Source organism: Pelecanus crispus, chromosome 4 (genome assembly GCF_030463565.1).
Source record: "Pelecanus crispus isolate bPelCri1 chromosome 4, bPelCri1.pri, whole genome shotgun sequence".
Taxonomy (NCBI): domain Eukaryota; kingdom Metazoa; phylum Chordata; class Aves; order Pelecaniformes; family Pelecanidae; genus Pelecanus; species Pelecanus crispus.
The window spans coordinates 59,622,049-59,649,387 of NC_134646.1; the positions used below are offsets into that span (position 1 = coordinate 59,622,049).

Genomic DNA, 27,339 nt, shown 5'->3' on the forward strand with positions numbered 1-27,339 from the left:
GTGTACAGTAACAAATATATTAGAGAATATGTAAATCTCCAGGTTGTTTCAATATTTTCAGGGTTTTTTTTTAAAAAAACTTTACTGGAAGTGCAGAAATAGGAAATATTTGGGAACCATAATCCTAAAACATATGTTTGAGAATTTACCTTTTCTGTATAACAGCTGCCATGACAATAACAACAGACTTCTCAGTAGCTCTGAAAATATTGTATAACAGTCAGGTGTTTCCATGGTGCTTCTGAAAGCCAGTTAAATATGTACATCATAAAACTCCCACAGACATCTCTGGGTTCAGGCTTCCCCACTGTATCTTATCCCTGGCTTCTGGATCCAGTCGCAACTGCAGTGGCAGCAAAAAGCATCCGTGTTTCTCTACTGGTCCCATAGCTACCCGGGCCCTGACCAGTCCCCTCAGCCTGAACAGATACCACTCACACTCCTATTTGTGAGGGGAATTTATAAAATGAATTATTGAATAATAATACTAGATTATTTCTTCAGCATATTTGTCATTAATTGCTTTCCCTAGGCTACAGATTTTCTTCAATACCTTTTATGACATTTTTATGTCTGCCTTGCTGACTTTGAGTGGCTCTTTATCTTTGGAACAAAACTCGTAACGTATATTTTTTTGCAGGACAGCTAAGAGCTGGCCAAATTCAGAGCAGAGGAAGTGCTCCAAGCCAATGCCTTTCTACTTGTGGTGTAAGGACCACTGGTGGACCATTGGGCACAAAGCAATTGTTCCTAAAACAGTGGTAACATTTTCTTTTTGAAAACCCCTGGATATGACCATGTCTGCAAGCAAGTAAACAGACAAGCCCAGCAGTAAGAGGAATATTCATGGTGTTAACCTCATTTTTATTTGGTTGCAAATGAAAACTATGACAGCAACATGACAAAAGTCATCATGTGATTATTTTTTTTTTTAATCCTCTCTCTGGACAGAAGACATAAACGTGTTTTAACCTCACTGGTGTGAAAAGAATAGGTATTTACATTCATATCCATATATAATTTATTTCAGTGATGTCATCACCCACAAATTTATGCTTGGTTCTTTTAAAGTACAAAGTAACAAATGCAAAAAAAAACCAGAAACACCAAACTCACTGTATACTTTGCATTATATGCATTATATGAGCAAGTGTATTCTAACAAAAGCAGAATATTTTTCTGCTAAGATTAATGGGCTGGTATAGTACTTTGGCAAAAGCTGAAATGCTAATGCCAACCTTTATCACATATGAGATTTTCAAAGGTTTTTACTATGTTTGGATATAACATGCAACTAATGTTATTCATGAGGTAGTGAATTGCTTCTGTGACCTAAATCAATGGCTGATATGCCCTTCTCTGTCTCAGCATATCATCTTTCAACATCTCAGAGTGTTCTACTGAAATATGCACCCCTTGGCTTTGTAATTAGATACTGTCAGACTGGCAGAAGTATCTGCTGTCCACTAAGTCGGCTGAGGCAGGAATCCAGAGTGCATTACAAATCCTGTGCCAGAGGTGCTTCAGTGAGTAAATGCAGCATTCATGAGCCAAAGAAAATGTTGAGTAAGAGAAAATGAGTAGATATATACGTATGTACATATGCATATATGTGCATACATATCTATTTTTATGTATGCTTTGCATATCTAGAAGCTTTAAATTAAGCTACTCACTTCATAATTGGTATTGCATAGCTTATAGCTTGAATTAGTATCAATAACTGAGTGGCAAGAATTATGGTCTAACACTAATTTTCTGACCACAGTCTGGTTTGGACTTTTTGTTTTTATTTTCCACTCAGAAAAAGAAGAAAACAGCTATGACTTTCTTGTTGAAGAATTTCTGCAGGAAAAAAAAAATCAATTTAAACATTTCATTTCTGCAAGATTGAAAAGCTTTTACTAGCTTTCAAATTTTAAAAGGCTTTCAAAATGTATACGAAAAGTAACGGATACTTTCTGAAAGATTATTTTAAAATAAAATCTATCATCAAAATGTTTCAATATTTTTCTACAAGACACTTCATCACAACATACATGTTTTCCAAAATGTATAGCATTTAATGAAAAGTATACTTTTCATCATGTCACTATTTAGATGAAAATGTTCGACATTCTTTGAATGAGAAGGCTGGAGATTGAAGGTCTGTGTTCTAGTGGAAACTACAATATTTGCCATCACAACAACATAGTACAATGGTAATGGAGTTGTGAACCAGTCCCTTCTGTCTGTCATTGTTGGTTGCCTGGTTCAAATTAAAAGTTTAATAGCATTTTTCAGGAAGAATTTGTTCGCTGGACAGAAGACCTCTTCCAACAAACAGACCTCATCGACCAAAGTAAAATGTTTTTCTTTGGAATGGTAAGGTCTTTCTACACATACAGGAGGAATTGCAAGCAGTTCCCAGCCACGGTGTGCACTCTCTGTATGAGATCACATTCCCTTCCACTTCACTGCAGTTCCAAACCTCCATGGGCTCTTACCCAGCAAAGCACAGTGCGCACTTAAATTTAAATTTAAGTACTCTCTTAAGTGCTTTATTACGTTAAGGCTGTAGTCCTGTTTCCATTGTCTTCAAGGACATGGCAGTATATCACTATTTGGGACAATTCAGAACTTGAACTTTATTATATTCAAAAAACTGTGCATTTTAGTAGAGCTCAGTAGAATAAAGATGAAATTTCTGCAATAGTGCAAGTCATATACTCAAGTCAAAGCATGTACTGACCTTCTCTTAAATACATCACTTTGAAAACACTGCATTTGTTCTTATCCAGTTTTGGTAATTACAGGAACCAGAACTGTAGGACTTGGAGTCTATGACCTTGTGTCGTTCGGACAGTTAAATGGTATCACCAGTTATCATCCTCATAACCATCAGCAAGCTGGGAAGGTCTATCAATATATCAATTTACAAGTGAGGGTATCAAGAGCTGCACTCCTAAACAAGGTAGCCAGAGAGTCTGGGACACTCCAAATATAGATACTAGTTTTACTTTCCCCAAGAAAGTGGTCAGGTCACTGTTTCGCTCAGCTTTTAAAATAGCACAAATACTTGTGTGCCTTTTGCCTCCTTGTATTCTGGCACTTGCCTCCCTCACAAACAGCAGCCCTAGGAATACATTCATTTCCAAAAGCTGTATAGGAATGCAGGCTCTTCTGCCTGATTGAGTGTCCCAACACAAGCATGAAACATCTCATTTTTTCCTATTTCAGTTTCATCTCTGAGGAGCTGGTCACAGTTATAGAGAAGGGTTGTGATTCAGCAAGAACCTGAATTCTTTGATCTTCTAACTGCTGGGTGACTGTCATCTCTCTTATCTACACACCCACCACATCCTGTTGATTGTAAAATAACACAGTTTTACCTCGTTAAGGTTGGCATCCTCAAAATTGTTCAACAACTTCAACATAAAATAGATATTATACCTAAGACATCGGTATAGTATATTTATATATGTCTGTAATTCATTTGTGTTTTTCAGGCTGTATATCAATTTTGGGGATGTGAGTAAAAATGAGAAAAATAATAATAATATTGCATGTGGTATTTACACTATTCCTTTCATCCTAAAATCACTTGACTAAATACTAAAAAAGCCAAAAGGAGGGCTTTCCATCTTCTAACGCCATGTATATGCGTGTTGTGACCCTTTCTGTTCCTCAGATAATACAATATAACATCATACCTTTTTTTTCTGCCACTGCAGGCTTTCCCACACATCTTCCGGCACAGACCACTGTTCAGGGGATGCCAAAGTGTTTTCATTTCAAAGCAGAAGAAATACTTACAATACCAGAGCAAAGGAGTGCAGGGCATGACCCTGCCTCTCCCTGCTCTTTCTAATGCTTCAGCTATCGGCAGGGTCAGAAGGTACAAAGACTACAACTGGGCTCACCTCCCAATGTCCTTATTCATCCAGCACACACCCACACAACCAGGCTACAGCCTGCTCTCCAGTGACCCGAGCTCAGCTAAGAGAACAGGTTATCTCCCTAGGGTTCATGGTCTCTGCTAGACACTGATGCCTCTGCTTGTGTAGATTTTCTAAAGTCAAAGTGCCTGCTACAGGTGTGGCACTGACTCTGGGGAAAAAAAAGTCGCTCCTGTTCAACAAGGCACAGCAATGCTATGGAAGTCAGCCAGGGTGACATTTATTACAGTGTTCAAATTAGTCGAAAGAAGATCCATATCTGTCCATGCCCAATTGGATTTTATTTATCAAGCATTGGAAGGTCTTTCAGTATTTTCTTATTAGTTTATTTATGCCATTCTGCATATGATAGGAATAAATGAAACCTTTGAAAATCAGAAGGAAAAGATAATCCTGTGAGCAATCCTAACCTCGTCTGCAATTCTCCCAGGAAGAAATAACATTTGTGATGTAATGCTTGTTTCTCTTTTTTGCTTGCCCGCTCCTTATTTCTCTCTTTTCATACTTACCAATTCAAAATCTCCTATAAATTCTTCCCAGAGAAAAAGAGAGAGAGTCTCTGGGAAGCCCTTGGCAAAGTTACATAGGTTTGCAAGAAAGGAGAAGCATTTTTTCGTTGCACAAGGACACTGCCCACAAAGACTGGAGGGGAAGAAGCAAGAGCTACTGAAAATAGTTTTGTCCTCAGCAGTTTACATGAGGCTGTAGAAGTTGTTTGGAAAAGGAGTGTCCAGCAATCTCCTCTCACATCGTGCGGTTCTTTGAACTATTCCTGTATTCAGCAGAAGAGACCTGAAGCCAGAGAATTTGTACCTAGACTGTCCTGTAACATCACTGAAGCTACTTTTAGGTAGTCTGGCCCATATGCCAGACGTAAATTAAGACAGGTAATAGCTGAGTTGTTTACACTAGTTAAGTGCTTCTGTCTTCTATACCTTCAAGTCCTCATCAAATTAGTAATCTCATCATTCTTTTTCTTTCCAAAAGAAATATAGTGACTTAAAAGAAATGGTAGGGTACTTTTGATCCCTGAAGTATCTTATGCTGCACAGTCAGCACAGTAATGTATTTTATAGCTGATAAAATGTAAGCATTTAGAGGATCAAACCACATCTCAGCAAAGTATTATCTCTCATACCCCTTTTTTTGGAGCAGTCAGTTGCATCTATTGAAGGAGAGTAATAGAAGAAATTATTACAGCAAGTTGTAATAATGGCCAAAATATTGTTCTGGAAACAACAGATATCAAGAAATTGCCAAAATGCGATTTTTCTTTTTCCATTTCCATGCAAAGTCTTCAAACATAATCGTGGTGTGTTGTGAAAAACCTTTAAATGATACACTCCCTATCAAATACTGTTTATATATCTATTAATGTAACTGCCTAAAATGTTGCTTATAGGTGAAATATAATTACAGAGTTAATTGACAAAACACTGTTACATTATCTTTAAAATGCAGTTTTAACTTTTTTAAAATCTCAGATAATCTAGTAGTGGTCGTAAGAACCAAACTGCGGATATCTCTTACTTAACTGACTTTACTTCATTGTTTTCCATTATTTAAAAATCCTTCATTGTTGCGGAGATCTCTGTGATTCAGTTTGCTAGCATCCTCCTCCCCTCTCATCAGCCTTATGAAAACACCAAGAAAAATACAATGTTAGGAAGCACAAGGCAAATAGCAATAAAATATTAGAGCCAGACAAATGGTCTTATGGGTAATCTTTTTACAGATATAAAGACTTTGGACTGCAAATAACTTTGAAACTTCCACTACCAGCACAAAGAAAATCTTTATGACTCCATCCATATCAGAAAAATCTGACACATAATTCAGGACAGTGCAATTTTCTTAACAGCACTAGCCAGAGAAACTGATTTCAGAAAATTTTCATCAATGAGCACAATCACCATGCAAAAATAATATGCAATTATTTTTTAGGGCAGACAGATTCAGTTCTTTGCCATTTACAGCAGGAAACCCCCAGTGCAATTTTAAGGCAGCAGCCAGGAACCTTATCTTAACCAAGTTTCAGAAAGCCACTTGATAACTTTCCCCTTCATTTGCAAAGTGTGCTGTGGGGTCTTACACCAAAATAGTTGAAACCTGATATACTATCCTTCAGCCTTATTATGATCTCACCTACAAAATATGTCTCTGGAGCCAAATGTTTCCTGGATTAAGTAGGAAACTTAAAATCAGGATTTGGGTGTTGTCCCATTGTTTTAGTTTCTTCAAGTACATCAATCATTATAAGCCACAGAAAGCATCATTCTAGGATGATTATTTTATATCAACAAGTTTGACTAATGATACAGATACATTTTGAGTTTTTTGCCAGCCAAAATCCAAGATTCAGCCCTGTTACAGTAAATGTGATGGCGAGAGTGCTCTGCCATTCACAGGGCATTTGCTATATAATTGAATGAAACCGCAATATTTCCTAGAATACACTATGTAAAGGGAAAATATTTGTCACTATGAAGGTTGACTGGAAGCAAATTTCATAGAGTGATTTTCTAGCTCTTGGACGACAATTTCTTGAGCACACATCAGTGAAGATTCACCTGGATAAAGTTCCATGACAGTTTCTCAGTGTGTGCATTTTACCAAATACAGTGTTTGCTTGTTGGGTGAACAAAGTGGCCTCAAACCACATGGAAAGTACACTTGCTTGTTCTGATATTGATCTTCATCTTCACTGAGAGCTTGATTGCTTCTCAGCCTTCAGTGGCAGGGCCTGGGCACAATCCAGTCTCATTCTTTCATCTGTTAGTTCCACAACTGCAATGTCAGCTCTGAAATGAACTGATCAGGAAAGGGGAGAGTAACGACAGTTAAAAATTGTTCTGATGCTGCTCATCAAACAGCCTGTTCATCTATTACCCTCCTCTTCCCTTATCAATACATTTCAGAGTAACAAGACTTCCTATACAAGAGGAAAGGGGCTGGGATTACTTTACTTATAAACACAGTATTTGCAAAATGGCTCTTCTGAGACAATGAACAACACTAACCTATAAGACTTTTTATCTTCCAGCAAAACAAACTCAGTTTTTCAGTGGGGAAACACTGCTGTTTCTGATAAATAGTTTTCACTTTTCGTAGCTGTTTTCCAGTATACTTAACGTGAACATGCTTAATACCTACCTTGACCTATACATCATGTAAACTTCAGCCAGCACCTGTCCTAACAGTGATTTTTCTTTGGCAATGGGTTATTCCTTATTTCCCCTCTGTGCCTACTCTGTGTTGAAAGACTGATTGTAGTGTGCTGTAACCTGGCATCCAACCAGGGAAACAATTCTTTTCTACGGGTGCAGTGTTAGTAGGAGAGTTATAAGCTAGTTTTACTAATGTTTGATTATCTGCTATGTTTGATAAATGGCTTTCAGCTGAACAATCTGGGTAGCAATATAAACAATTTCTCTTTGTTTGATGTAATTGCTAGATCAGGAAATTGAAATGTATACTTCTGCAAAATTGTGTTAGAGTGTTACAGGAGACATAAGCTCTCTAATTTGCTTCTTGGGTCTTTGTCTGCATAAAACAAATGTTAATTAGAAATGCTTATTAAATTTTAATACCACTTCTTAAGAAGTAGGCTGTGCTGGTCGGATGCAGATGAGGAGGTAAATTCAGGAAAATTAAATGGTAAAAACTGCAAAAATTTTGCAAAACTTCAAATTCCCTTGTGGTCAGGACTCAAGTTCTGGTGGAAAATTATGCTAAAGTTTGCTCTTCTGGCTAAAACAAAGTTAGGAAGAAAATTCACTGTAGATGTGGTTAAAATACAGGTATTTTTAAGTTGTAATCAAAAGAATGAACAAAAGGATTATTCTTAATTTTAGTCACCAACAGGTGTTGTTGCAGGACAGTGTAAAAAACAACCTATGTCCTCCCATTCATCTGACTTTGCAAGACCTTCTGTCAAGCTATAGTTGAAAACTCATGTTTCCCTAGTCCTTTTTCTTTCTCTTTACTTCAGAGAACTGACCAGATTGCTGACTAAGCTTCCCTTCCCCTCCAGTAATCCTGATTGCTCTTCATCTCTCTTCCAGGTCAAAGCCATCTCTCAGGACTTTAACACCCAGTTTTCCCCAGACATCCAGGAGAGGTTTGTCCTTCCTCCAACACTGCCAGCATGTGGAAGCCTTTTTTCTCCTGCCTCTCGCTTTCTGCTTTATTCTCTCAAGACAGAGTACTTCAGTGCTACACTTGACATTTCTGGCACCTACTGAGGGACTGATTTAAGTGCAGCCTTTATCTTTTCAGAAGATTTACGTAAGGTCAAAATTACAAGCCTGTGCTGCAGGCAGGCTGCAAGAATGGCTGGGAATGAGAGATTTCCATGGTGCCAGCTCAGAAGTAGCCGTTGCCTCCTAATCACGTTTCAGTAGGGCTGAGCGTATAATGAATCAGCCAAAATGGGGCAGAAGCCCACCAGAGGACTCACACCACTAAGCAAATAGACCTCCGCAAATCAAACCTAGGAGCATTCATGGTGAACACAGTTTCCAGGTTTCTGGACATGTCTTACTCGCTGTAAGTCTTGCACATGTCTTATCCTTTCACATGAAGATCATCGTCATGCATTTCCATGGAGCATGTATAATGCCACCATTTCAGATGAAGTCTACCTTTCTTGTGCAAACTAGTGCCATGAGCTAAGCCAAGAAAAGACTGAGCCAAAACCTTCAAAGCTTTGTATTGGTTGCAGTTTATGCCTGAAATGTGAAGAATTCAAAGCATCGCTTCCCTCTCTGGTAGGTTTGTTGAGGAATTCTGTGACTCCAAGTGAACACATTTACCTAGTCATCTTAACAAACACCGAAAATACAGGGTACTTAAAATCATTGCAGAGCATCTCCACAGCCATCACACCAGCTTTTCAGGCTCCCAAACAACATTCCAAACACTGACAATCACAGATCTTCCATTTCCCTCCAAGATGTCTCTGTGAATCCAGATAGCAGGAAACTTTCTCCAGCATCTGATGGATAAACTCAGTTTTTCTCCACAAATATTTGATTTACCTCCTGAATTCCCTCTACAACGTCAGTGTTCCTATTTTATTCCTCTCCAGCCTATCCCATATATTCACAGTCACAGACCTTGCATAACTAACACTAGAGATTTTCTGCAAACTAATTACTTTATCTCAGTATCTACAACCCAGCCGATCTCATTTGCCAAGATCTTGGTTTCCACTAGTTCTTCTAGCTCTTGGAAAAGGGAAAGAGTTGAATTTCTACTTTGGTTATTTGCAGTTGTTTACCTGGAGACAGTTTTCTGAAGCCTCTGCTCACAGAACAGAAGCATAATAGTTTATGCAATATGCCTTTGACATCAGAAAGATATAGGCATTTTAAAACATCTGGAAAATTGGGAAGTCAAACAAAATGTGAAAATAAAAATGGTAGATTGACAATTTATCATTCCTACCAATTTTCTGTGCCTACTAACAGACAACATGAAATTAGAGAACTGGCAAATTGGAAGGTCATAGTTACTACTTCAAAGTGCCTTGCAAACAGAAACCAATTAATGTAAGAGAGGAAAAAAAAAAAGTCTACTGCATGTCACCTAAAGAAATGCTGCCATCAGTAAATTAAAAATTTATGGCTTGAACTGCATAGCATCTGCCTGCCTAAAGCTATGTCTGTAAATAGTGTGGAAGACCAGAGAACTGAAAGAATGGATCACAGATGGGTCATGAAAAGAATGTTAATATTAACTAGATAAATCTAAACAATGTGCAAGCCCTGGAAATCTGAGAATAAGCCTCTGTTCTTAGAAGATTTGTCCTAGATTACACCATCTAATTTCCTTGCTTAACAGTTATGAGTTACTATTTGGTGATAAAAGTTATATGTAGGAGTATGGAAAATAATTATTATTCAACATTTGCTCAGTGTTTATTTCACCTCTATCTCTTTATCACTAGCAACAGGGAGAAACAGACTGAGTAAAATGAGAATTAGACTTCAATAAAATGGAACTTTTTCTCAAGTTTAAATAACATTGTTCAGTTTTTTCACTGATTTTTTCTGGGCCTTTCTGTTTTCTGGTTCTAGTCAAAATAAGAAGAAGGGCTGGAAATAAAAGAAAAGAGCGTGTAGGTCAACTTGAAAGAGTTCTGACTAGCGCTTAAGTGTTTGGTCACTTGGCCAAAAAGGACTTTTAAACATATCTAGACTTGCCTTTGGCAGTATGTATGAAATACTTGAATAAATTACTAGTTATTTTTCTTGCATAGCTATTTTTTTTACTGTCAGTTCACATTTTAAGATACTTTGGGGCTTGCTTTTTAATAATATGAGTAGGATTTTTCAAGTATGTTTTATTGTCTTGAGCGGGAGTGTTTTGTCCTGCTATTTACTCAGACTTCGGTGATAATTCTACTATTTACTTATGTGCCATTTTCCATGATGCCACCCTGAATTATTAAAAAAAAGAAAAACCAAAACACAATACATTTGTCTTAAACAGCACCCTTAGTTGTCGGGCCCAAATCCTATTTTCTCTTGTCATAAGCAGCTTTTTCTTTCGCTTTTTATTTATCACACTGTTCAAGATGTTTGAATCTTTAGTTGCCTGTCTGGGAAGGATCATTGGGCAGCTAGTGTCCTATTTGAGAATATTCTGTAAGTAAGGACGGCTTTAGCCAGAAGTGAACTAGAGCAGGACTTGCTGAGGGCTGGCAGATAAAGATGAAGCTGTTTGATATCTCAGATCATGTGGAAAAGTTAGCAAACAGCATGGCTCTGAGTGAGTCCTGGTTTGAGTACGCCAGTCCCATCTGTCCATGATCACTGCTGCTTCACTCAATAGAATATTTCATACTGAAGAGAGAGTCGTGTTGATCAGCAGCAAATGGCTGTCATGAAAATTGTTATGTCTACACTGGCCCATTTCTTTTTAACTTGGCAGCAGCTTTGGAAAACCCTGTTTACTGTTCTCTGGCAGGCAGATGAAGTTTAAAAAAACAAAAGGTTGCTACCCCTTCCCTCTTTCTCTTTTCTCCTGTCTTTCACCAGTCCCTTACTCATCCTTTCTAAAATATTCCCTGTGTATCCTTAGACCACTAGAGAGACTGATAGATGCCAATAATAACATAACAATAATACATACATTCATGCATGCATGGATCTCTGACTCAGTCATTTTACATTTAAACATAGCCAGGTGCAGTTTACTCATGCAGTGATCCCCTTTATAGTTCCCAAATGTCAATTACAGTTTGGTTAATTAAAAGGCATTAGTGGTCTAAGAAAATGAATTCTGGTTTGTTGAGCTTTTTACAAATGTGATTCATCATATTTCTGAGTGGAGAATAAAACGGTTAGCTGGTGAGATCCTGCTCGTGATATTACATGGCTCTTCCTTCTTTGCCAGGCCATGCTTTGTGTGGTGAATGGATGTGTCTTCCTAAGACTTATCTTCAATATACCAGAATATCATAGGAAACAGCACAATAGTCCATAACTTCTTTCTTATTTGCACCACTGCTAAAGCTGGTGATTTTCCTGGTGTTAAAGACAATCACCAAGTAAAAACTAGTGTTCAGGAAAGCTCTTATCATTTAGACTTTGTTCAGTTGAAAATTTACTGCATTTTTATTGGCAGGTGTTTCAGCCTTTCATCATGGATTAATTACACCCTACGGTCAGTCTGTCTTACACAACAGAACTACTTCTGCTCACTCAGAAAGCAACTAAAGAAGTTAATAGTATAAATGAAATAAGGTGTCACTCTGAATTGCAATCAGTAGCAGAGAAAATTCAAAATTATAATCCATTCTTCATAATTTACCTTCCTAAGCAATAAAATCAGAAGGAAGAGTGAACTGAAGTCTGGCTTTGATTTGGGATACACCCTGGAGTTTTCAAGTTTGGCAGATAATAGCCTTTCTGTCAAAAGTTATATTATCTGTATTGCTGCAAATGGAAGCTGGAATGAGATGCACTAAGATCCTGAAACTCCCAAGAAGTGTTGAACAAAACTGGGAAACCATCACCCTCCCAGTATGCTTAGTTTTCATTTCCAAACATCTGGCAAATTATGTACTTTTTTCTTTCCTGCTGCTCTATACAATTTAAATTCTACCTGAAAATGTTACTCATCTGGGCTGAGATAAAAACAGGCTATTCTGTACAAAGTTGAATTTGTCATTTGTACTGCACAGTTAAGGAAAACTCCAACCATTTTTCAGGTGGACACAGGAAGGGCCTTCTCTTGCATAGGGTCACAAAGCACTCTGCAACCAGTAATGAATTTTGCACCAGTCTTTGAATGAGGCAAAGGGCAAAGTTGAGCTATGCTTAGTGCAACAAAGTGCTCATGAAGTGCTGATGCAGTCCTTACTCCTCAGTGAGACAGTATCTCAATATCACTCAATACACGGAAGTGATGAAAAGGAATCTCATGAAGTTATAGCACTTCTTTGTTCTGTACTAGCACTGAGTGATGAAGGACCTTGTTTCCCTGCTATATTAGTTAACCTAATTGGAACTACACTCTCAGCTACTTCATTACTTAATAATACATAGAACTTTGGTATCTTCATCTTCAAACCCTGAGTAGTTAATTACTAGTTATACACTCAATCTCCATTTCTTTAAATTAAAGGTCCATCTGCATTGCACATATACGGTGCTTCATTCCTTTTCTTCTGTGATAGATTCCAAAACCAAAGGCAGAGAGCTTGAGATTTTTATGAAGACATAGACTCCTAGACAGCATACATAAACAAGCTCTGCCCTAGAATAGCCTATACTGTGTCTGCTAGCCTTAGAATCATAGAATCTTTGAATCATTTAGGTTGGAAAAGACCTTTCAGATCATCAAGTCCAACTGTTAACCTAACACTGCCAAGTCCACCACTAAACCATGTCCCTAAGCACCACATCTACACATCTTTTAAGTACCTTCAGGGATGGTGACTCAACCACTTCCCTGGGCAGCCTGTTCCAATGCTTGACAACTCTTCCAGTGAAGAATTTTTTCCTAATATCCAATCTAAACTTCCCTTGGCGCAAGTTGAGGCCATTTTCTCTTGTCTTATCACTTGTTACTTGGGAGAAGAGACCGACACCCACCTCACTACAACCTCCTTTTAGGTAGTTGTAGAGAGTGATAATGTCTCCCCTGCCTCCTTTTCTCCAGGCTAAACAACCCCAGATCCCTCAGCCACTCAACATAGGACTTGTGCTCTAGACCCTTCACCAGCTTCGTTGCCCTTCTTTGGACATGCTCCAGCATTGCAATTCTTTCTTGTGGTGAGGGCCTGTCCTGGTTTCAGCTGGGGTAGAGTTAATTTTCTTCCTAGTAGCTGGTATAGTGCTGTATTTTGGATTTAGTATGAGAATAATGTTGATAACACACTGATGGTTTAGTTGGTACTAAGTAGTGCTTACACTAAGTCAAGGACTTTTCAGATTCTCATGCTCTGTTGACTGAGGAGGTTGGAGATGCACAAGAAGCTGGGAGGGGGCACAGCCAGGACAGCTGACCCAAACTGGCCAAAGGGATATTCCATACCGTATGACGTCATGCTCAGTATATAAACTAGGGAAAACCTGGCCAGGGTACTGCTGCTCAGGGACTGGCTGGACATCAGTCAGTGGGTGGTGAGCAATTGCATCATGCATCACTTGCTTTGTATGTTTTTTTATTATTATTATTATTACTAATATTATTTTATTTTATTTCAATTATTAAACTGTTTTTATCTCAACCCATAAGGTTTTTTCACTTTTATTCTTCCGATTCTCTCCCCCATCCCACCAGGGGGAGTGAACGAGCGGCTGTATGGTCCTCAGTTGCCAGCTGGGGTTAAACCGAGACAAGGGCCCAAAACTGAACTCGGTATTTGAGGTGTAGCCTCACCAGTGCCAAGAATAGGCGGACAATTACTTCCCTAGTCCTGCTGGCCACACTATTTCTGATACAAGCCAGGGTGCTATTGGCCACATGGGCCACCTGGGCACACTGCCGGCTCATATTCAGCTGGCTGACTCTATCATTTCACAACCACTATGCCCAAGATGGCCTCCAACCATCACATCATCCACAAGTCCTTCTCTCTTCGCAAACAACAGGTCCAGTCGGGTGCTTTCCCTAGTTGGCTCAGTCACCAGCTGTGTTAGGAAGTTATCTTCCACACACTCTAGGAACTGCCTGGACTATTTCCCCTCTGCTGTGTCGTATTTCACTGTATACAGTGACTGCTGTATCAGACATCTGGCAAGTTGAAGTTGCCTTGACATACAAAAGGGAACAGATGACTCACCCATCATTTCTGTGTGAGCAAAATAGAATACATCTCCCTGGAGGAGAATTACAGACCTTGTTGCTGAAAAAAATCTAAGGTGTAAGCTTTTTTGGGGCTTTTTTTAACCAAATAGATAAAATGTCTGAAAATCAGAATGTAGCAGGTTGCATGTTTTATACCAGCTCCTAAACCTGTTAGTCAAAATAGCTGCCAAGTTAGTTATTCTGTGTTTATCACATCTGCGGTTGGAGTAAGTGTGATTCAGGATTTGGCCCAGAGATGTATATTTTTAAAATAAAACAGAAATTGTTATTCTTACAATCATACTTTTCATACAATAATGTTCTTATAATAGGGCTAGAATCTATATCATGTCATAGAGGTAAATGTGTTCTGGTCAAGGAATATGACTACAAATGCAGATGCTGAGATGATTAAATTGGCTATCTGCTTTTCTTTTGGAGCAACATTTCAGTGGCTCCTTTGCGTAGGTATCATTTAATCCCCTGCACAAGAAAAATCAATAACAACATTTATTCTGATATCATATCATGTCTTCAAACATTGCTGAAACCCCATACTGATTACATTTCTGCCAGCTGCATAACCTTCTGCCAAAATGAGGATTGAGACAGGTCAGAAAGTTCACTAGACACCTCTCCTTTTTTGACAACCCTTGCCCTTATCCATTGTGACTTCAGAAGAGAACTGCTAGAGCAGCTGATGATAAAACTACCTTGTTGAAGGAGCTGAATAGTTCAAGGCTGCTCCAGTCAATGGCAGCAGAAAAAAAGATAGTATTGGTCACTGTATCCAGCTGCAAATATTGACCTGTAAAAGTACCCTTCCACCCCACGGTGTTTCACATGAGGATCCACAAGAACATCATACACCAAACAGATAGGTTTGCAAAATGCCTGACCACCCAGCAAATACAAAAACAACAGCTGCCATGGCAAAATTTTGCAGACAGATTTGAATGAACAGAATCTATTTCCTGAACAAGTCATTTAGAAACTGCTGTCTCTTTTAAATCTTCATGACAGCTTAAGTTTGGACTTGAAGGGACTGAGTAGGTGGTTATATTTTTGGATTTGGAAGAACAACTGGACTTATCCACTGCATGTTTGGCAATCTGATTGAAAGCATCAGCCAACACCTGGCAAGGGAAGTTCTCAAGATGTAGATTAAGAACTCCAGCAATAATGCTTAAAGCTCTCATTTTTCACTGCATCTATCAGTCTGCCTCTTATGATGTTCTCCACTTGAACAGCAATTAAATGCTTCACAGTTGCCTGTGGGGCTGAGAGGGAGAGTCCTTTGCATTTGGATATAGTAAACCAAGAGCAGGACATGAGCAGTTGGGCAGGAAAATACTACATTTTCTTTAAAAAGCTGTAGCTTCACAGGTTTAGAAACTGACTGCTTTCTGTCTCACAGAAGTTGCATGGGGAAATAGATTTTTCTTCAGTAATAGTGTATGACTGCTGTCAATTCTTACTATTGTTAAACTTGTCAGATAATTAGCCATCAGCAGTGTTCCAAACAAGGCTACCAGGAGTAAAGAAAAAATTATTTGCCTTTGCACCAGCATTCACTGATTTGTCAATGCAGGATATAACATTGCATGTTGTTATAAACTTGTGCAAATATTGGCCAGTAAGTTTTCTCATATTTCTTGGGAGTGGAGAAAGAATGAGTCTGCATGGGGTATTTCTGTGGTATAGAAGACACACTCCACTGACATCATTGATGGATAGTGTCTCTAGATATAGTTCCAAAGCAAAATTGCACTAAAGTTGTTAAAGTGGTTTCCACAATTCATACTAGCAATGAATGATGGGTTTTCTGTCTTCTTTCTTGCCATGTGTGAAATGAGTCTCTACCTCACTGACTCCAGCTGCTCACCTGTGACTATTTCTGTTGCTTTGTATGACGAAGGCTGTAAAGAGTTGTGCTGTGGCAACCACTCCACAGCATAACTACTGTGTCAAGCAAAACCACAAGATAGCCTGCTTGAATGGGAAGCTATATTTTTCCAACTCCTTTTCAGAATCAACAGGCTGGGGATGCTGTCCTAATTACTATTTATCTCACAAGTTTTGGAAGAAATCAGAGACATTTGAGTTTCATGCTTTGTTCTACCTCGTACTGGGTGTTGCAGCAATGAGGAAGGTTTTCATGCATGAAAGTCATACCCTTTTCTCTCTGGCTGCAAATTCCATTCTGAAGCATATTTTATTGCACTTAAGCCACAAACGTATGATGCTGCTGAACATTGCAGCCACAGGTTAAAGCTCCAGCCAAAAAAAGCAGTATCTCTTTGACCATTTCTTTCTTTCAAGTTGTTAATCACGTACCTTGTGTTGGTGTAGTGTGTAATAAACTGTCAACACTAGTAGACAAATGTCAGAGCAGGCTTCTGACAGACCACAGCAGTCTAGCAAGCGTTTTCTGCAAATAAAGCATGACTTCTTTTCTTCTCTCTTAGGGAAGGGAATAGTCCTCAATGACACCTACAGGCCAATTAAATTGGCAGCAGGTGACTCCTGAAACATGGTTTTGGTCAACTGCTAAAATGCAGTTTTCCTGGGTCATTGTAACACAATACCGGTATGGCATGTGTACATTTATATTTGTCTAGCTTGTGTCTGCAAATACTAGTGTAAGTGTTTGCAAATCCTAGTTCAGAACTGAAACGGTTCTGAGATCTGTAATCTAAATGGAACTGTAATGTAATTAACTTGTTAGAAAGCATTTTTGTTAATGCCCTCTGTGGCATGAAATCAAAAGCATTAGTACATGCATGGAGAATCATACCACTGAGGTAGAGATAATTCCTCACTCTTTTGAACTTTTTTTTTCTTAAATAAAGGAGCTGTGTTTCATCCTTGTTATTACCATCTTTTTGCAATTGCACAACTGCACAGCTGTGCAATCTGGTGACAAATTGGCCCAGCGTGGCCAAATATTTGCTTCCATGTTTGTAAATGCAATTAAAACATACTTCACCTAAGACACTCAGATGCAATGAGGACCGTTAAGTATTTGGTTGCAAAGTGATTTATTTGTACACAAAAATTAGGGGGTCAATGGCCAAGAGTGATGCTAATAATGAAGCATATAGGACAGTTCATATTTGTAGGCAAATTATTTCAGCTTTATGTGTTCCACAAACTTTGTGTATGCTGTGTCAAAGGCATGCAGATATTCAGGAGCAAGAGGACACAACAAATGAGCTAGCAGGCAGCCTGCTGTACCATGTCAAAGAAAGGGGAATAGCCCCAACTTTTCTTGATGGTCCTAGTTTTAAGAATATTTCGAAATATATTTTCTCATAATTGTCCTGCTGAGCTACTGAGTTGAGCTCCACAGCTAGAAAAAAAGTGAAAGCTTATTGCTACTAATTAATGATTAAGACTAATCAGTTCACCTTTTTCATCTCTGATGTAAGAGGCCAATTTAGAAAAAAAAAGATTTTCTACTGTTAGAATAAGTAGAAAAAAATTCTGCACTAGCATCCTAAGAAAATTTTTTATAGGCTGTTTACATAACATTACTTTTTTCCAAGTCAGTTTAAAGTAAGATTGTCCTGGTTTCAGCTGGAATAGAGTTAATTTTCTTCCTAGTAGCTGGCATAGTGCTGTGTTTTGGATTTAGTAGGAGAAGAATGTTGATAACACACTGATGGTTTAGTTGTTGCTAAGTACTGCTTATGCTAGTCAAGGACGTTTCAGCTTCCCATGCTCTGCCAGGTGCACCAGAAACTGGGAGGGGGCACAGCCAGAACAGTTGATCCAAACTGGCCAAAGGGGTTTTCCATACCATATGATGTCATGCTCAGTATATAAACCAGAGGGAGTTGTCCGGGGAGCAGCGATCGCTGCTCGGGAACTGTCTGGGTATTGGTCGGCGGGTGGTGAGCAATTGCATTGTGCATCACTTGCTTTGTATATCATTATTATTATTATCATTATTATATTGTTATTATTATCATTACTATTTTACTGTATTTCAATTATTAAACTGTTCTTATCTCAACCCAGGAGTGTTTCTCACTCTTACTCCTCCGATTCTCTCCCCCATCCCATCGGGGCAGGGGGAGTGAGCGAGCGGCTGCGTGGTGCTTAGTTGCTGGCTGGGGCTAAACCATGACAAAGATGAAGCATTTTCCATGTTAATTCAAAGGTTGAACACCTTCTTGAGCAGTTCCACAAAGGGACGTTATATATGGGTACCAGAGTAGTACATGGGCTCAGACCCAGTATTCTTCTAGTATTCCAGGTCATCTACCAGACAGATAATTAAAAGTAAGAGGATGGCAAGCATATATGATATTTCCTCCTAACAGTCTCTCAGTTTATGACTGTTTTCAGCTCAGAGAATTTCCTGAGGCTGATATGATTTAGGAATCCCTCTTAGAACAACTAGGAGGCATTTTTTTTTTCCATTTGGCATTCACATTCATTGCCTGAGAAGAGTACACTGTTTCTTTCTTTCAAAAAGAAAGCACAAGCATTTTTAGATTTAACGAGAGAGGATGAGACAAGGTGGCAGAACACCACTATCTGCAATCTCTCATATCTTGGCTACCTGGATTCAGTCTCCTATCTACCTCTTGTCCCTAACAAGCAAGTTACAGGTTACAAGCTTTTCTAGGATACCTCCATACTGAAGCAATGCCATCACTATAATGTTTAAGAGCAAGAGAACAAAAATGGAAGTCAAGCATGATGCTGAAGCATAGTATTTGGGATGGCAAGTTGAGAATCAGCAAGCCTGTGTTCCACTCCAGCAACTTATTCATGCTGTCTTGTGACTGCCTAATTCAAAGTACAACTCCCACCACTGCCTCCTGCAGACACGATTCATAACAAAGCAGCATCTGTTTATGTAGTTTGTGTAGGATCTGATCCACTAGGCATGCTCAGAGGACACCTACTGTATCAAGCCCTGCAGGTGAGACAGGCAAAGGAACGCCTATTTTATGGTTCCCATAGGACGTGAGTAGGAGGTAACTGTCATGTCCTGTCGATACTGAGATGCTGAGGCACATGGCCAAGGCAGATCATTAGTCAAATTTTCATTAATAAAAGGCTTTTGCTGCCTTTAAGACTAGGTGGCACCAAAGAGAGGTTTGGACAATCACAGTTTTGCAGTGTGATGTCTAAGTCCTTCTTCAGAAGCCTATGGGTTTTTTGAATCTATGCCTAAAGACTTGATTCACTCTAGTACTACATATTTTGTATATACATATTCACTGCAGTATTACCATAGCTTCTTTGCTATGCCCTTTGTCATGCAAAGGATAAGGCGAGGAGATGAGGCTCATTAATAAATCACTCTGGGCAAGTAGCCACATGGTGTAGACTTCATAGAGGGAACAATTTAATTCTGTTCTCCCTCACAGCCAGAGCAGCAGCTCTGCTTTTTCCTACAGGCTGCACAATCTGCTTGGACCACAGGCACTTAGACCCTAGCTGGGGTAAGCATGAGACAGGTCTATTCACTAGTCAGTTGCTAGAAGTTGTTTTCTATCAACAGAAGAGAGAAGGTGCTAATGAAGTGCAAAACGATCTTTTCCTCACTGGTGCTTCCACCCTGCATCTACCAGAGTTTGGTTATACTTGAGACTCCAGTGTGTTTCACAGACCCTTGCTAGGAAGTGTGTCAGTTTGGTCTCTGTCTCAGGGAAAGCTGGTGTGCACAGATACAAAACTGCACCGCTCGTGCCACTAATGCCTGGCCTCTACTGCAAAATGCATAAAGGTTAGTTCTCAGCTGTCTGAGAATTGTATGTAGTCATTACCTATGCTAAACGAATAAAAACATTGCAACCAGTGGGGAAATATTAATTCAGTGTCATAACAATTTTCACTCACCTACAGATGTAGGTGTGATTCAAGGAGCGGTCAAAGTACCTGCTTATTATATCCTCTGAAGCAGAAAAATATGTAAACACGGAACAGAAATGTTTATTATCCCAGGGCTTGCTTCTGCTTAGCCCATACAGTGTACCTGAGTGTCTCAAGAACAGTGTCCTCATTTATGGATCCTTTACAAGGATCAAGACATATCAGAGCAAGGATAATCTTGAGGCCATGTGGTGCTCTGGAAGGTTGGACAGATGTCCAGTACATGCTGATCAGGCTGCCAACATAAAAGTCTAAAAATATTTTTTCTTCAATTATTGATTCAATCTTGAAGAATTGATAAATGTAACCATGGTTTTGTTGCTAAGCTTCCCAGTGTTGAGTGTATTGAAAAATCAAGACACCCCTTACCTACATTTTTAAAAAATGAGACAGCTAATTTTTTTTTAACTCAAAGCTTGTGTATCACTTTCAGAGGCTTAGATAGTTTAAAGTGTATTTACTGATCATTTCAAGTCTATGTCAAATATGTATTTCAAGTCCAATAGCAGCAAACACTAAAATATCATGAACAGTCTAATAACAGACTTGTCTGAGCTCAGTGTTTTACAGCTGATTTATACGAGAACATGAGAACAGTAAATACCAATATCCTAAGTACTGACCAACCCCAGGCTCCAGTTAAAAGCTCACAGACCTGAACATCTTCCTTTTTAAATCACTGTGGCTATTCAGCTACCAGCTCTGGAAACTACCTGTTTTAACTGTGACTTAATCAGCTGAATCAGCTGAATCACTGTCCCATGCACTGTGGTCACAGATCAAAGCACTTAGAAAGGTACAAAGGAAGTGCTGAAGGGACGCTATGCCCGTTCCAGTGGTGATACAGTTGTCCTTCTAACATTGAATTTTCTGTAACAAACAGAAACCTACATTTCATAATCACTTGATCCTCTGTGTCATTACAATTTTTCCTATTCTTAAATGGTTTTCAGTGTGTCACTGAAAACCATTTAGTTTTCCAGACTTGCTAACACCAGGAACATACACTGGAACTTTACACCTCAGAGGGGGTACCTACAGCTCACTGGGATGTATGTCCATCCATATAAGTGGCATTACTACAGCAAATGCTATGGCTTTACGTTCTCAGCAGGTTTCCCTAACATTGCTACTAGTAGGCACAAGCAATCCAGCACGTCTTTTCCTTTTGCAGGCTATGCCCATTTGGGAGTCACAGGGCAGCGTGTATGGATGAGAATATGAAGGGAAAGTTCAGGAGACCTTCCGCAATCTTAGTCCAGTCCTAGCAGAGGTCTTTGAGTTCAAAGTGTCCAATGATGCTGGAGTGTGTCAGCACAGATCATCTGCCAAAGAAGTGAGGAGGACAACATCATGACTTCTCCAGTGAAAGTGTAGACCTCTCTCTCTCTTCCCCCCAGAGTTTTGGGGATTGTAGTGATATATGCTCCAGGGGCTGGAGTGGTATACAATGTACCACCCACACTAAAACCTTTGCTTGTACTATTGCACCAAAAACTTTCCTTAACAGCGCTTTGCAGCATCTGCCTTCTTTGGAAGACAGTTGTTCTTATTTTCTCTATAGTATTAGCTAGCCCTACTGGTTTGTAAGCTCTGCATGTCCTGCTGTATATTCACTTTTCCAGGTCACCTACAAGTAAAGATGAAAGTGAACCTAACCACCCCAGAAGCTCTCCTTCTCTTAACAAACTTCCACCTGATTCCTAACTCTTTCTCACCTCTCTCTCTAAACATTAATAAGCAGATTCTTTATCGGGCTGAATATTGACTTACATTTTGCAACATTAAATGTTAGCTCTACCTGAGACACTGTGCTGGAAAATATCATAAAGACTAAGTACATTAAGTCTGACTCTTCACCCATATCCCCTCTGACGCAACGTTCACAACAGCATTAATCAGGTTTGTTAACCAGGCCTGTCCTTTCATAATAGATGTCAGCAGGCCCTGCCTGAGAATGAGATCTGTAGCTGATTTAGCAGAAGGTGACCTTTCAGAGGAGGCTAGAAGGCCAGTGGAGTGTGTAAGTATGGAAATGGAGAAAAGGACCCGTGCTGAAACAGTGGAAATGAGGGGACACCTGTGTAAAACCTTTGGCTGAGCTCCATTATGTTGCATGTTGGGATGGAAACCCAGTCTGGCATGAAATGATCGTTGCACTAACTAGTAATACACCAGACAACCCAAGGATTTTTGCTCTGTGTCACCTGGAAGCCATCACAGGGATGGCCTGGTCATAAAAATTGGTCATGAAGAGAATTACCTTTATTTCAAGGAAACAAAAAACATTTCTCTACCACTTTCTATGGGAAAATATAGGAAATATTCATACCTATTTGCATTTTAACAGTATTCTAAGTATTAGAAAACAAAAATTCTACTAATGTACTGAAACAAGACCACAATTACTTTGGATATGCAAGAAGGGGCTCATGCTTCTGATGCAATTAGCAGGTCACATCCCCAGCTCCGGAGCTGCCGACACCATCAGTTTTAGTGTTTCAGCAGGAGATAATTTCACTTATACCAAGGAGGTGGCCGAACAGGGAGACTGGGAGCTCCAGATCCTTTCTGTTATTCAGGCTTTTCAGCAGTGTACATTTCTCATGAATAAAGTGTTCCTGACCGTTTGACCTCTGTATTGCTATCCCTGCAGGAGGCCACCCCGCCAGTCCCAGGTGAGGTGCCTGTGGAGGTGGGGTGGACATCCCTGCCCTCCACTGATGACCACCGACTGGCCTCCCACCTTCCCCGCCAAGCCAGGGCCGGGGAGGTGTTGCTACAGCAATGCCCTCTCACAACCTCCCCGCCCAGGATGTTGTTGCTATGTCAACGATCTCCTTGTGGCATCCACCCGGGAGGGAAAGGCTGGAGGGGTTGTCATGGAAACCGTGCTCCTCTGAAGCATCAGGAGGGCTGGTCTCTTCCCCACCTTTCTGCCCCCAAAATGTCCTTCCATGAAGCTGAGGTGTCCCACCCCGTCCCCACAGCTGCGCCAGCCCCAGCTGCACGCGGCTGCTCCCACTGGGCTTGCAGCAGCTTCACCAGCTGTGCGGGGCCGACCTGATGGGAGACTTTTTGCTGTCACAGCGCAGCAGCAGCTCACATCTGGGACACGGACAGTCATTGGACAGACTAATGCGGGAGACCTAGTTTCTCTTCTCATGGAACGGTGGAAATGGGAAGTCGCTGGTTGCGCTGGTGATGGAAGTGCTCGAAGCATGGATGTGGGAAGATGTAGCAGGGGATGCACGTCTGCTTGGCAGTAGATGTACATTCTCAGGCCAGGCTTGTGTCATACAACAACAGGAACCAAAACCACCTTTTCATCTAGAAATGCTTCCTATATTACATCCCTCTTTTCAAAATCCCAAAAACTCCAGAAGGTGTGATTTTTTTCAGATGAGTCTGTTGTAGGAAGGAACTGTCTGAACCAATGCTGTAGGAAGGCTCTAGTTAGAACATGTGGAAAAAATATTCAAAACCCCAAATATTCCATGGAACATTAAAATACACAGGAGTGCTTTTAGCACAGGTATTTGAACAGAAAACATCAAAGGTCCTGACTGCATGACTTAACAAAGCCCAGTTAATACATCCCTGCTCATTCCTAGAATATCTGAGTAAAGTGATTTGTTTTAAAGGATCTCTATCACAGGGAGCATCTGGGGATTTTGGTAATAGCATAGTAGAGGAGTTTGCAGATATAGTCTGAAGAATCAGAATGCTGACACTGCAGAAAATCTAAAAAAAACCCTAGTTTCAGGTCACAGGACACACACACATACTCATTTGGCTTCTTGCGTACATGTCTTAGTTAATAAGTGATACATTAAATACTAAATAAGAAGTATTTGCATTCAAGAATTTATCAGCGCTCAGGATTTAGGACTGTCAAGAGTTCATGCGCATACTCTGTGATTAAAAATACCTGCTTTGACACAGACTCTGACAAATGTATAACAAGGTCATCTACTGCTGAATCGTCAGAGGGGCAGAGATGGGCTCCCCTCAGGGATAAGGGACTTCATATAAATCTTAACTGTTGTTATACATCCGTTGTTGCTTACCTAAAAGAAGCGAAACATGTAACTGCAGATGACCACACATAATCAAGGGGGGAGCTTACACAAATACCCAGATCAAGAGATTTTGAGTTATATCTTCTAATAGAGACATATTTCTATCTTACCGTATCTTTGAACAAAGAACACTTGTTGTTGTCTAAGTGGTATTACTGTGTAATTAATTGTCTGGAACATAGTTACAGAAAACTAGAAATCATCCTCTAATCTCATCCTAAAGGTCATTACTTTGTTTGTAATTGGACAGATTTTGATCATATTTCACATTGGGATCAAGCAGTTCCAAATCAGTCTCAAAGCCAACTTTTGTGCTTTGCTCTCTTCTGTGTTCACCATGTGGCATAGAAAAGTGGCTCACAGTATGACATAAAAGATATGCAAATGATTATTCTTCTTCACTAGACTTCAAACTTTATCTCTGAGGAAATGGGAACTTGTTTGTGTAGAAACCTCAAATCATGATGTTCTCTGTATTATTGAATATATGTCTTTGATCCAGTAGATGCTTAAGGTAAGAATATACGGGTATTTCTGGAAATCAGTCATCTACACCTGCCTAAACAGAAGCTGCTCAGTTCCCCGTGTATTCTCCTCATCCGCTTTCAAAACCTGCCTATTCTTTTGGCCTTTACAATGCCTGTAGCAGAGAGTTCTTAAATTTAATTATGTGCTGTATGAAAAACTGTTTAGCTTGTTTTCACCTGATAATTTAATTTTTCCACTTTCTTCTGCTGTAAAATATTGTCAATACAAGTTCCTTATCACCTTTTAAACCATTCATTATTTTTAGAGGTTTTAATTATGGACTTCTGTGGTAGACTTGGCTACATATCATTTTCTGAAGTTATCAGATGGGTATACCTCTCCTCAAGTCTTCCTTTCTTCCAGCATGGAAATAGTGATGGTCCTAGCTGTAATTCTGCTAGGAATAAAAGAAACTTCATTGCAATTAAGTACATTGATTTCAGTCCATGAACCTTTCCTGAAGAACTTCCAGCCTAAAACTGGAGATAGCTTAGCTTGGTGCCACTGATGCAGTGGAAGGAAACTTTTAGGAGGGAATGAGGCTAGCGAGGTGAAATGGTGTATTCCATGTAGCGAAACATGGAACGGTATTTGGAATCAAGGTTGGAGAAGAATCCAGACATGCCCCAGTTAACATTTCCTAAGTCATACTTACTTAGAAAAAGTGAGTTTGTTACAAATTTTATCAGAGTAGGGAACTCAAGGACAAACTCTTCAGCGAGTAGCTTGAAAGAAAGCAAGCTACTTGAGTGCTATGTGATGTAAAGAACAAAAATTAACAGCTAATTCATCTTTGAAATATCCATCTTCCACAGGAACATCGGTATTGACAGAAAGACTGTTATAATTTAGGTACAACATAGAGGAGAAATCCATATTCAGAAGCAAGACAATGTTAATCTATAGCCATTTCTAAACATATTATGAAATGACTTTTCTTCAAAGTAAGAAAGCACTTTTAGAAGATTTCATTTCAATGCACAACAACAGACATTACTAATATCAAATTCCCCACACTTTAAAAGTGCATAAATACCTTTAAAACAATGTATTGAAACCAATTACAGATTAATTTAAGTGACCATCCTAATTCTGATTTATAACAACCTTTAGAAAGAGTTCAGTTGCATAGCTGTTGCTCTTTGTTTGAATAGTAATGATTATAAGACTTGAATAGCATATATAGATAAATTATATATATGAGCTAAATTTTTTAGAACTTTTATCTTGATTTTTCTGAGGCCTGAATTTCTCTGCCTAAGACACCAGTGTGGCATATACTGTTTCAAATATAGATATTCTGCTCCTTCTACAAAATAAATGGAAAACAGACATTAATAAAAGAGACCTGTGACTAAGATTTCATTCCTCTGAAATTTTCATATAGGAAAACTGTCATTGCTGCCATCCTGCATCTAATTTGATCTACCTTGCAGATTAAACACAATGGAATTTGCAAGTATACATATTTACATGTAGGGGATAGTAGATAACATCTTAAACTCACTAGAACTAATATAATAGGAGTGGAAACGTGACACATCCCTGTACAGTGGATGTGTACAGATCTCCAATAAAGCCCCAGTTAATTCCTCTGTTATGTTTCTTTCCTGGTCCATACATGGGAAGAAGAACGTACACATTTCTAGTTCAGCAAACTTTAGGTCAATGTTGAAAGAAAAATTTCACAGTCAATTTTGAGTGCGGAGCCAATGGATACCAGAAAGTGTAAGCCAGAACAGCAAGTGGACAGCAATGGGAATGAGGCAGAATGGAATTCAGAGTTCAAGAAACCATAAATGAGAGAGATTTGGACAAAGGGAAAGAATAATGTGGGGAGTTAAAAGGAGCAGACACAGGGCTTACAACCAGCAGGACTCATCACCTACCTGAAATACTTTTGCCAAATTGTCAAAGAGGGCTTGACCAGCGCTGACTTTATGCTTGACTCCCCTGACTGTGCCATTTTTGCTGAGGATGTTGACTCGCTTTGTACCAAACCCTCTCTCTTTAGTGGCTCTGACTAAAAAGAGCAAGTCATCCTGCTCATTCTTGTTTTCGTCGCACTCAGACCCTACATGTCCATTCTGCTGCCCGTCCACTTCACTCAGACGGCTGGTTTGGTCAGTCTCTGAGCTACTGGCGTACTCGGAGTCCAGAGAGTCAGCAGCTTCCCCATCGGCATACACCTCCTTCAGCACCCTCCCGCTGTGTGAGGACGCAACGCGGAATCGAACCTTCCTCAACAGCCTCTCACTGTCCACCTTCATCTCACTTTTAAACATCACCTCTTCCATTGATATAAGCAGTTTGCATTGTTCCAGCGTGGTGCCCATTGCATTTGCCAGTTTGTCACACTTAACAACAATATCAGCGCTGTTTTCTGTTGACAGGGGTTCTCATATTAAACTAAAGAGGGTTCCCAAGAAGCTACACTGACGTTCTGCAGTTAATAATGGATGTGTTTGTGCTATGGTTACCTTTAAACTAAAACCCGTAAAATGATCTCATCCATTCAATATTAAAAAGCCATTGTGTACTTTTTAGCACTACAGAAGAATGCAAGAAAGGGAGAAATTATATTCATTGATTAAAAT

General features: G+C 39.5%; 1 protein-coding gene across 1 annotated transcript in view; it reads right to left on the reverse strand.

Moving 5' to 3' along the window:
• GRXCR1 (glutaredoxin and cysteine rich domain containing 1) overlaps positions 1-27,027 on the reverse strand; it is a 42,181-nt gene extending 15,154 nt beyond the window's left edge. Inside the window, exons 1-2 of the mRNA XM_075709759.1 lie at positions 26,632-27,027; positions 24,064-24,066 (exon numbers count right to left, since the gene is read on the reverse strand). Of these exons, the coding sequence (XP_075565874.1) occupies positions 24,064-24,066; positions 26,632-27,027 (399 nt within the window). The remainder of the gene's footprint in view (positions 1-24,063; positions 24,067-26,631) is intronic.
• Positions 27,028-27,339: the final 312 nt, after the last annotated feature.